Genomic DNA, 12084 nt, shown 5'->3' with positions numbered 1-12084 from the left:
GTTCAGTTTCTTTCCACACAGTGAAGAATCCAAGCGAATCAAAATGTATCAGTAAAAGCCAGGTGAGAATGTTCTCTCCTCTCACTGGTCAGATGTATCTGGGAAGGGAGCGAGAGCATAAACACAGGAAGAAGGTCCTGAACAAGCTCCTATTTACCTAAATATCAAGAGGTCAAAGTACTTGGTTGTTAGTTCAGGTCAGACCCAAGCCCCCAGGAAGTACGCCGGGCTGTGAAGCCAATTTGACATACTGGCCAACTTCCAGGTCTGTCACGTGATGCACACTGGCCTAAAAACCATTTTCCTCACACAGTCATTGGAAACAGAGCGGCTGTAAAACGGTGAATGAATTTTTTGTGCATCAAGACCCCACGAAATGACTCCATTCAGTCCAATAACATTTGGAAAGTCTAGAAGAGCTGCACAAGTAAATGATTTTATCCCCAGTCAAGCAAGCGGAGAGCCAACCAGAGGTCAACCAACTCAACAAGTGAAAGTCTCTAGTGAGCATGCTCTATGGGCCCAAAAATCAGGAAGTGTAAGCAACATCCGGGTAATTTCTTTACAGTGGGAAGCCGATTTTTTTTGGCTTTGTGTGCCAATGAATGGGGCGCCATCTTTGATTCCAGTATCCAGTTCTTCTTAATACATCCATGGTTGGACCTTGATTCATTGTCCAGCTAGCTGCTAGCTGCTAGCAACTGTTGATTTCACTGCTGCTCCTGGCTACAGGAGATGGAGGTCAGATCATGTTCCTACCACGAACGAACTACTCCAGAGTCACTTTGTGACCAGACTGAGACCACCTCCTCTAAAGGGTCTTTGTCTGCTTGTTTTGGTCCGAGTACGATCGCTGTGTTCAGATCTGCCCAAATGATTCGCACCAAGAAGGAAAACCAACCCATTCAACCAGACTGAACAATGCAGGGTAGAAAACAGCCTTTGAAGTTCAGCTCTGCCAGAAATACCGCCTAAAGGTGCTTTCAGTCAGCGAGCAGTTGCGTTGGCGGTAGAGCGGGGGTGGGGGGACACCTCTGGGAAACGATACAGGAGTACATTTTTGAGTTTCCTGAATTTTACTATGTATTGCTCAACATTTCCAGTATTTTAAGCTACATCTCGCTCTATTTAGCAGTGACACAAGCTTGTACTAGGTGTATAGCAGCAGCCTGCGGTGTAGCCTACAGGCTGCAGCTTTAGCAAAACTATTAGAGACTCTTATGTACAAGAGAGCGGATATTCTGATAGTTTTTGTAAAATTACATCAGTAAAACACAGACTGCGTCAGTTTATACAGTTTGTTCCCTCATGGGGTTCTAACCCAAAGACAAATACTTATTTTTGTCCCTTCATGGTACCCTTACTTTCTGAATGTTTGCTGCTACTTCCTGGCCTTGCCTGTAGAAACTCTTAATATCTGTGTTGTGTTTTAACTTGCATTCCCCTGGAGGCAGGGCATTGTCAAGTAAGTATGACCTGATACTTACTGTGTAGATGCTTTTTTCAGTCAGGCAAAAATGTCAGTATGATAAATCTCAACAAATTATATGAATATATCATTACAAAAAACATTTTTGTATTGCATTTTGTATTTTATCTCAGAGTTTTGTGATATTGTCCAAATGTTTTGTAAGAATTAAACTCAAATGATCCCACAACACAACACATAAAGTCGTGTAAAACTGACGGTCACTAACTAAGAGCTAACAACCATCACGCCATCAATCATTTGACTAAATCTTAAATCATTACTCGAGGTCCATTTGCTAGGTTTTTCTGGATCTTTCAACCCCATTTCATGGCCTTCCTCAGCAGATGGAGTTTGCTCAGTTGTCATCACATGACCGAAGGGTGGAACTTTTGTCACATGATATCACCTGTTTGTATTTGAGGGGAAATGGTAATTTTGTTTCTGTTCAAAGATGCTTTCTAGTGTCACATTTGAATGTTCTTCTTGATAGATGCTTAATTTCCTCTGGACTTTTCAAAATCTTATTTTTGTCCCCCTCACTCACCAGTAATAGTTCCAGAAGCAACTCAAACAGCATAAATTGGCAGAGGAACTGTGGAAACTTTTCCAAGATTCTTCGAACAACCGACCCGCCAAATATTTGAAAAACTCTGTGCAGGTGTACCGAGCAGAACTGCTGCTGGTTTAAAGGCAAAGCTGCTTACAGCAAATATTAATTTCATTTAGGTTTATTCTGTTTATTCAACTTTATATGAAATTCATTGATAAATAAAAACTATTCATAACATTATTATTGAAAGCATTTTCACAGTACTGTACCTGGACCAACTCTGACAATTGAGCAAACTCCCTTCCCCGATGAAGACCGCAAATTGTGGTTGAAAGGTCAAGAATGAACTTTCAACTTGTTTGTGCAATGCATGCTGTATGAAACTTTTGCCAACTAAAACGCAAGTCCTCTATGTATTCCCAATATAGTGAGTAATGAATGAATGTAGTGCTAAAACATTAAAAATCTCCACAATATCCTCCTTTAACCACTAAAACCAGTAAGGCAGCTGGAAAATCTTCAATTTATTGAGTTTTATGATTTTATGTATACATGTATTATTAGTTTCCACACACCCCTACTATTAGTACCATTAAAAAGAAAATCACATCAACATTATTACCATTGACTTCAATGTATTTTACCATTTGTGTTATTGTCGGTTGTCTGAACAAACCTGTGCCTCTTTCTCTATCTAACCCACCTTCCCATCATCTTTTCATCTGCTCCTCTTCCTCCTGTTATCTCCTGCTTCCTTCCTCACATCCTCTGTCTTGTTCTGGTCTTCCATCTTCACCTCCTCCTGCTGTAGGAGTCCTGTTTTTGTGTTACCAGGAGGTGTCTGGGTATGATCCCTCTTCCCTCCACAGCCTGGTTTTCTGTCCTGCACTTGTTCTCTGTTATCACTCTTTCATCTCACTTAAACAGGTTTCCACACAGAAGCATCTTAGATCATCTTAGCTTTGTTTTTCTTACTATACAGACTTTTCGGGAGATTGGTTCATTAGTGACCTATTTCTTCCTCATGAATTCAGGCTAGATATTAGAGTTTTTGTCTCTGATGTTTACTTTCCTTGTGAATATCCTCTAATCTAAAGGCCAGGTCAGGCTAGCATTTAAAAGTTAAACATTTTGCAGTGAATTCAATTCTTTCAGAGAGAATCACCACAATTTGTGGTTTTGCTGAATGGGCGAAGTAAATCCATGCAAAATTGTGCCGTTAACTGATAGAAAGCTGTCATTACAGTGCTGACCTTTGAGGAAATGTAGAGAGTCCAAAATGGAGAGTGCCGATACTACAAATAAATCTTTGAGTAAACTCTGTGAACTTATTGTCCTGTTAGCGATCAAGCTAAGCAGAAGAGCTAACATATTTGCCAAATGACTGTTAGTCAAAGTGGTGTGCAAAGGTGAACAAAATGCCAGGTGAAAGAAAACAGAACAGCAACCAAATATTTTGCAAAGACATGCAGATTACTCTCACTTTTTGGCTTTAAAAGGTGATCTGACTAATGTGGGCCGTAAGCTGGTTCAAACCAAACTAAGATGATCTGAAAAGATGTTAGAGGAACCTGAGGTCATTATATCATTCTAGTTTCCTGACTGAGCACGTACAGTATGTGAGGCAGGAAAGAAGTGTTATTTTTAGCTAGCTAACAGTCGTGGGTCAAAGGTAAACACTAAGGCTAGTGCTAGTCAAGTCAAGTCAAGTTTACTTATATAGCACGTTTTAAATCAACCGGAGTTGGCCAAAGTTCTGTCAAAATTATAGGGAAAGACACAACAGGAGCGAGTGAAATGACATTATAGGTAAAAAAAATCACAAATAGTAGTAAAAAGGCATGAATAACAACAATGAAAAGCAATGATAAAATACAAGACAATATCAAAATATGTGCACAAATGTAAAAGAGAAAATAGAATAAAACTTGTACAATTGATTTTATAAAAAATAAAAGATTATAAAAATAGTAAAATACTAAAACCACTAAGAGCAATCAAAGGCTGTTGAAAACATGTACGTCTTGAGTTTTGTCTTAAAAGTGTCAATGGAGGGGGAACTTGATCCAAAACAGAAGACTATTCCAAAGCTTTGGAGTTGCAACCGCAAAGGCACAATCTCCCCTACCCACTACCCCCGATCATGGAACAGTTAAAAACTGTTGTTTTGAGGATCTAAGAGGCCTAGAGTTGGAGTAGGGGCAGGGAGGCTCTGAAATCTACAGGTGTGCCAGTCCATGTATGGCTTTAAAAACAAATAAGAGAATTCAGTCTTGTATTTGACAGGTGTCCAGTGCAGGGATGCCAGTACTGGTGTAATGCTGTCTCTCTTACTGGTACCAGTTAAGAGGACTGGCCAACACCCAGGTACAGTGAGTTGCAGTAATCCAGCCTTGAGGAAATTAACGCTGTGGTACAGGCTTCATTGAGAGAGGATGGACTTTAGTTTAGTAATCTCCCTCAGCTGAAAATAGCACCCTTTCACCACAGAGTTGATCTGATTGTCCAATTTCAGTGCTGAGTCAAAGATGACACCAAGATTCCCGGCATGAGGGTTAGATGTCAGTGGTCCTAAGTGGGTAGCTATACTCCCTGTGGTGTTGAAGGCATCAAAAACAGTCACTTCTGTCTTGTTATCATTCAACTGAAGACATTTTTTTGCCGTCCAGCATTTCACATCCTGGAGGTTATTATGGATGAATGTGTTAGCGTTGGAATACCCCAGATTCAATGGAAGGTATAGCTGAGTGTCATCGGCGTAACAGTGAAAGGAGACATTGTGCTTATGGAAGATAGAGCCTAAAGGGAACGTATCCAAAGCAAATAAAATGGGCCCTAAAATGGAACCTTGAGGTACTCCACAAGTGACTGGGGTAGAGGAGGAGAGGGTTAAGTAGGAGGCAAAGTGCTATCTAAGAATCAGCGGACAAAGGCTTCTTTCTGGAGCCACTATTGCTGAGAAAGGGGTGTATGGACGATCTGTCAGTACTGCCCTTCTGTTAATTTACTTGAGTATTTCCATTTTTGGACATTTTTCTACTTTTCCTCCTCTAAATGTCAGAATTTCATTTATCTGACAGCTGGAGTTACTTGTTACCGTGTAGATGCACATTTTAACAGTGATGCTGGCTGAGCAAGCCATAGCATTATAAAGCTGCTCAGCAAGCCAGTTGTGTCAGACTGAGCATATACCTGCTATGAGGCCTGATTAAGCAGCTGAATATCTACTGTTTTTTTGGGTGAGGGTCAGGTCAGAGATCTTACATAATTAGCTGCTATTTGTAGGACGAGTGGAGATAAATAAACTGGGATGATGGCTGGACTACTGAGTGGGCCATGGCATTCAGATGCCTATCAAGCCAGTGGGGCCAGCCAATGTAAATTTGCTTGAGATATAAGGCCAGGTCATGCTGCCAAGTATCTGCTGGAGAATGGTGTCAGAGGCCTCATCAGATTTATGAGGTCATAACATTAACATGAATACTGGGCTTACATGGGAATGCTCACCCAACCTTTGGCACATGTACCGTGTATTGTTCACAGTGTTTATTATGCAGGCTACAGGATACACCGTCCATTCCAGTGAGTAAGCAAATGGCTTATAGGTTTAGCATTTTTATATCATAGACCAAACAAAACACAAGGGTAACCAAACTAAACGGTTTGACACTTAAACCAAACGCAAGTTGTAAAACACAGTCGCAGAGTGTGTAAGATAGATCCAGCATCAGTTTTCTGTTCTTTATACAGATTTATAGTTGACATACAATAAATAATCAGGCGGGTTTCAAATCAGCTCCTTACCATTTCACTGTTATGGAAAAAATAAACTGATCATTTAGAAGTTTTTATAATTATTCACCCTATATCATACAAAAGGCTAAATGGTTAAACAAACACAATAATTATTGTTCACCTGTTAACACTAATACCTTTTGCTTACCCTGTAGCAGCAACAAACTAGGGTCAAAGGCCAGAAAAAGTACAGTAACCTTAGAAAAAAAACACCTCCATACACACTCCTTTGTGCACTGACATCGTAACATTTCGGTTGTGAGTTTCATAAATTTCTTTGGTATCTTCTCCATTAAATGCTTTCTTGGATCTTAATAGGTTTGTGAGGATATCTCCAAATCAGTCTGTTTACAGCACAACCCAGTTTGCTTTTGACCCAGGACTGAAATGACTCTCAAATTGCCTGTGCATGTTAGCCTGTTAGTACAGTTAGCTATGCTATTATATTAGCTTGATAGCCTGAAAATAAAAGTTAGGACCAGTAGCATGGTATTGGGAGACTCTTGGTGAACCGCTACGACCTGCAAGATGAGGGTCATGTGACTGACGTAGGATAGTTCTCGACAGCCTTGCTAGCTTGTTTACTTGTACTGTAGAAGAATGACATAACACGAGTCTTCTTGGCATAAATTATTTTACAGCACAGAGAAAAATGCAGTAAAGCTGTTAATCAACCTGCCATGTTTTTAAGTTTAAAAAATTGTGTTGAATGATGCAACAATTTAAAATGATATTTGTGCATCACGACTGTCAAGATGACAGATAAAACAGTTGCAGTTGTGATATCTTTCCAGAGTTGTAAAATCCTACCTGTGAGTATTACAAACCGTTCGGTTTTGGCGTCTGATAAACCATTTTTGTCTCACTCTTACCTTGGTCTGAATGCCGCCTCACAGTTCTTTATCACAGAATTTTCCTTCAAATTCTTGGGTCTGTTGCGGGCTAAAGACTTCATCAGATTCATCAGAGAACATCAGATCTTACCCAACAAACGTCATTTTCAAAAATAAGTTGCTACTTAAATATGCTAGCAGATTAGTGGTAGTGCTACCTCGGTCACGTGACCCTCTCCTTGCAGGTCGTACAGATCTGCTGAGAGTCACCCGCATGGTAGCAGTACGCTACCATGTAGCCATAACCACATCTACAACCCTAGTCACATGATGGTTTCTCTGAGGCATGAGGCCTTTATGTGTGTGTGTGTGTGTGTGTGTGTGTTTGTAGAGTGGTGTACATGCTTGTGATTGTATGTTTGTGTGTCTGTGTGTGTTTTCTAAAGCTCTCTACCTTGGTTCTGTCCCTCTGCTGTCCAGGGGATCCAGGTAACACCTGTACACCTGTCTGTCTGTTACTCTTTGCATTCTGTGTGTGTGTGTGTGTGTGTGTGTGTGCGTGCGTGTGTGTGTGTGTTGGCATTACCACAAACTGTCCTTAGCTTGCAGGTCATTTTAAAACTATTGTTTGTTCTTTTTTTAAATTTTTATATTAGCACTGAATTAAATGTTCACAAATGAGTCAAATCAAGTAGATATCTTTCAACGTTACAGTCTTTTTAGTGCCAAAGTCCCTCTTTTTGTTACTATACTTCCACCTGCAGCTCAACAGGGAAACACTGTCCGAGGAAACACAAAGAGGGAATTTGATGCTAAAAAGACTGTAAATGTGTCAGATATCCACTTGATAGGACTAACTCAGACTGCTGAAGCCTCATATAAGCTTCACAGAGACTTTTAAATGACTGTGTGGACACACTGTGGATTTTGGCCTCCATCATTTCCATGAACAGGAGGAATAATTACTGTTGTTTTAAGACATATCTGTGAATTTGTGAGCCTGTCCTCTAAATGACTATAATTTAAAACTGGTAGCTCACTGAGGAACCCACTGAGAACTGTCACCAGCTCTGCAGCTCAACTGAGCTTTTTTTTTTAGCTTCTTTTAGCTCCTATTTTTGGTTTTCTGGCACATTAACTGTCTGATTCAGTCTCAGTGTTTCTGTCTGTCTGTCTGAATTACAGCACTGTCAGTGTTGGACCTGTCACTGACAGTGTCTCACTGACTGTCCCTCCACCTGTCTGTCTCTCCCGTCCATCCTCCAGACCTGAGCACGTTGGAATATGCTTTTTCTTTGAATGAGTGATTGGTGGTCGATTGATTAATTGATTAATAGATTGATTGATCCTCCAGGCCTCCGGTGAGCCGAGCTGCGCCGCAGCCGGAGAAACTCCAGAAGAACAACGTCTCCAAGAAGAAGAGACTAGTCGAGGTATGTCTGTCTGCCTACCTGTCCATCTACCTGTCTGTCTGTCTTCTTCTTTATCTGTTTTTTTAATCTCCTCCGTCTGTAGGACCTGATTTTGGATCACGTGTTTGGTTTTCGTGGCTTCGATTGTCGTAACAACCTTCACTACCTCAACGACGGCGCCGACATCGTCTACCACACTGCCGCCACTGCCATCGTCCACAGTCTCAGCACTGGTAACCACGGCAACACACATATTATACACGTGCCTCTTCTGTCTCTAAACTTCCTGTCTCTATTGCTGGTTATAGTATAAAAATAAAACATAATTAACACAAGTCAACAGGATTTAAATGACAGGAGGAGCAGCAGCGAGTTCAAACATTAATTCATCAAACGACAACACAGAATTTCATTACAGGATGTTTCCAACACAAAACTAAACAGGAATATGTCTGAGAAGTTCAGCTGCCGCGGTGGGGAATCAAACCTGTGACCTTTCAGATTAGAGTGATGAGTTTATGTGTCTTCTTGTGCTGCAGGAACTCAGAGTTTCTACCTGGAACACAATGATGACATCCTCTCTCTGACCGTCAACCAGCACCCCAAATACAAAAATATCATCGCCTCCGGACAGATCGGTACACTGTGTGTGTGTGTGTGTGTGTGTGTGTGTGACTGTGTTGCTGTTTATGCATGGCAGTGTGTAACTCTACTAACTCATCTCTACTAAATGAGTCCTGCTTTTCTCTCCTCTTGCTTCCTGTTTAACGCGCCGGCTTTACTTTTTTTTTCCACTGACAGAATTTAAAAACACAGACTGGTCTCACTAACATGGAGGAAACTTTGTCTTTATGAGGAAATGTTACAGAGAACTTTGACAACAATTTGTAAAGTTTGTTCTGAGAGAAAAGGGCATGTTGTTACCTAAAACAGGAGGTTTTATCCTCTGTGCGGTGTCCATTTAAGGATAGAGCTGTCACTTTTTCAAAAAATGACATATGAACAAATTCAAACGAACATGTAATTTGATCTAATTCTTTTGAACGCAACCCTTGTAGCCCCTATCCAATAATAATTTGTGGCTGCAATCACACCAGAGTTCACTCCCTGTGCATTTCTATGAGATAAAGGACGATATTCAACCTGTAGAGTGACATTGTTATCCTGCTGTTCACAGAGTGAAATCCAGTTTGTGTTAATTCACAGTGACTAGCTAATTATACTGAAGGCAGTAGCATTTTACACAGTTAGCAAGCAGATGGACAGTGCATTTTAGGAATGCACCCCAACTGGAGTACAATACAGTTAGAATAATGAATTCCAACAAATTATTACAGATCAAATATGTAAAGTCTTATGTTTTTGTTTTTGTTTTGTTTATGTTCTTCCTATAGTTTTTAGCTTCACTGTGTAGGATGATGTGTGTGCAGAGTTTGTTTTCACATTCATCTGCTGAAAGTGGAAAGTTTCTCTGAGCTCATTCAAAATCTGATTATTAGGGGGGTGGGCCTATTAGCATGATTTATGACATCACAAATAGTTTGGAGCCAATCGTGATCCGGTATTCAACTTACACAAGTGTGATGTGGAAACTTGAAGCCTCCAGTGACTTAACAGTGAAGTAGGAGACGTCTTGTGTCCAGCAGTTCAACTTATGGATTTTTTTTTATAAGGGAGAAGGAGTAGATGTAATTTTAAGGATTTTAAGGTGGTAATTATGCTTTTTTGCGGAAAAACTATGTCAAGCAGCGTATTTTTATATGTCTTAATACGTGTCTGTATGGGGTCTTTAATTTTCTCCCCAGGTTTAATAGTAGTTTGCATTTCAAATAAAAAGTGACAGCTCTATTTTAGGACATCTTAGCTCAACATTGTTAGACTTACATCCGTACTTAGGCTAATGCTGAGATTAACATATCAGCATGATAATATGTCTATTTTGCCGTTTTAACATTAAAGGACGAATTCACAACTTTTCAAGTCTGTCTTAAAACAACAGTCAGGAGCCCAAATAAACAGTGAAACATGTTTTTCTTGCTGTAATCATTCCTCCTGTTCATACTGACCATTAGAAAAAATATGTTTAAAAGTTTATCTGAAGCTAATATGAAGCTTCAGCGTCCAAATGAGTCAAATCAAGAAGATATCTTTCAACGTTACAGTCTTTCTCAATAGGGAAACACTGTCCGAGGAAACACAAAGAGGGAATTTGATGCTAAAAAGCCTGTAAATGTGTCAGATATCCACTTGATATGACTAACTCAGACTGCTGAAGCTGAATAGAAGCTTCACAGAGACTTTTAAATGACTGTGTGGACACACTGTGGATTTTGGCCTCCATCACTTCCATTGAAAGCACATTTGAAGGAGACAAAGAACATCTGACCCAAATTTTATGGCAATCCATCCAATAAATAATGTCTGTAGAGTTGACACCATATTATTTACATTAGTCTAATTTAATCAAGGAGAATCATCCATAAATATATAAATATCTCTCTTTACTGTCGTAGCTGACGTCAGCCTGTTTGAAACAACTCTGCAGGTTTTCATCTGTTTTGTTTTGTTTTTTGTATGTGTGTGTTTTTTGGCTGGCCTCATTTGTCACCATCGCTCTAACAACACCTCAGGTGACGTCAGTGAACTCCCAGGTAAAAAAACCCAAACCGCACCGCCTCTCCCATCATGACAGACACTCTGAAACCCAGAGAACGCCTGCAGAATGACTCCATCAGGACTGTTAGCAGTAATTAAATAGTATGGATAAAGGAAAACGACTGTAAATATCCAGTGTTATTATAATATCCTGCTTTTTTATCAGCAGTTTTATTTAGCTGAACCCTGATGTTTAGTTTTCCAAATTAACCATCAGCTTTTAGATTGATTTCCTCTCTTCCTGGCAGCTGTTGGCTTCAGTTAATCATCATCATCATCATCATCATGCTCATTTATACTTTTATTAAAGCTGTATTATTTTCCTGCAGTTGACAGTTTGCTTTTTTTTTCTCCTTGTTGATATATTCAAGTATCTACATCTGAGATTTCACACTTCACAAGTTTTGGTTGAAAATGTTAAAATTTAAAGTATTAATATATTATTTGTGATTGTAATGAAAATATCTGTAATTAAATGTAAAAATATCCCAAATCCCAAATAAAGGAAATATTATAATATAGCCTAAAAGAGTAAAGAAGAAGTTCACTATTCTCTAGATTTATATTTACACAAATTGTCAAATCTGAAATCTTTCCATTTTAATCGGTATGCACAGTACCAGACCACAAACAGACATTTTAATGCAAGAAGCAACAAAAATTCACATTACCTTCGTCACAGCAGGTTTTATTTTCTGACTGCCGCCTCTAAACTCAGTTAAAAGTCTCAGCAAGTCAGTTTTAACATAATGAAATCAAATGAAACCAAAAAAAAGGAGATTCATCTATAAACTGATTGGATGAAAGTACATTTTTTTGTAAATGTACTGGAACATGAAGTACAAACTACCAGTATGGTTTTAGTCCTTCGTGTTTTGTGCTGCTGTTGTTCTGGTTTTCAGGGTGTTTGTAAGCTGCACTGATCCCTCTAACTGCTCTGTTTTTGTCCTGATTGCCGTGGTAGTTACCCTCCCGTTTTGGTCCAACTAACTTCTTTTTGTGACTTTTTGTCATCGTTGCATAAGAAAACATCAATCTATATCATTTTTTCTCCTCATATCTCGTTCCTTTACGTAGGCACGACTCCTTCCATCCATGTTTGGGATGCGATGAGTAAACAGACACTGTCCATCCTTCGCTGTCCTCACACTAAAGGCGTCGGCTACGTTAACTTCAGCGCCACAGGGAAGCTGCTGCTGTCTGTCGGAGTGGAACCTGAACACACCATCACTGTGTGGCGCTGGCAGGAAGGTCCGACTGACGTCTCATCAATAACCACTAAAAGATGTTTATTAGCACAAAAATACTGCTGCTGAGTATTGTTTTGAGTCTGTTTTAGACACTTTTCACATCTGTTTATACCACTTT

At 39.7% G+C, this 12084-nt stretch overlaps 1 protein-coding gene across 2 annotated transcripts in view; it reads left to right on the top strand.

The window, feature by feature from the left end:
• The window catches only part of LOC122996590 (echinoderm microtubule-associated protein-like 6), a 98906-nt gene that overhangs the window by 74542 nt on the left and 12280 nt on the right, over window positions 1-12084 (top strand). Inside the window, exons 30-34 of one of the 2 annotated variants that reach the window (XM_044372119.1) lie at window positions 8004-8082; window positions 8165-8294; window positions 8601-8699; window positions 10692-10712; window positions 11794-11967. In XM_044372119.1, the coding sequence (XP_044228054.1) occupies window positions 8004-8082; window positions 8165-8294; window positions 8601-8699; window positions 10692-10712; window positions 11794-11967 (503 nt within the window). The remainder of the gene's footprint in view (window positions 1-8003; window positions 8083-8164; window positions 8295-8600; window positions 8700-10691; window positions 10713-11793; window positions 11968-12084) is intronic. The other variant, XM_044372120.1, reaches the window with a different exon arrangement.

Source organism: Thunnus albacares, chromosome 14 (assembly GCF_914725855.1).
Source record: "Thunnus albacares chromosome 14, fThuAlb1.1, whole genome shotgun sequence".
Classification (NCBI taxonomy): domain Eukaryota; kingdom Metazoa; phylum Chordata; class Actinopteri; order Scombriformes; family Scombridae; genus Thunnus; species Thunnus albacares.
Note: the sequence above shows the minus strand (reverse complement) of the source record. Positions and strands in the feature narration are given on the sequence as shown.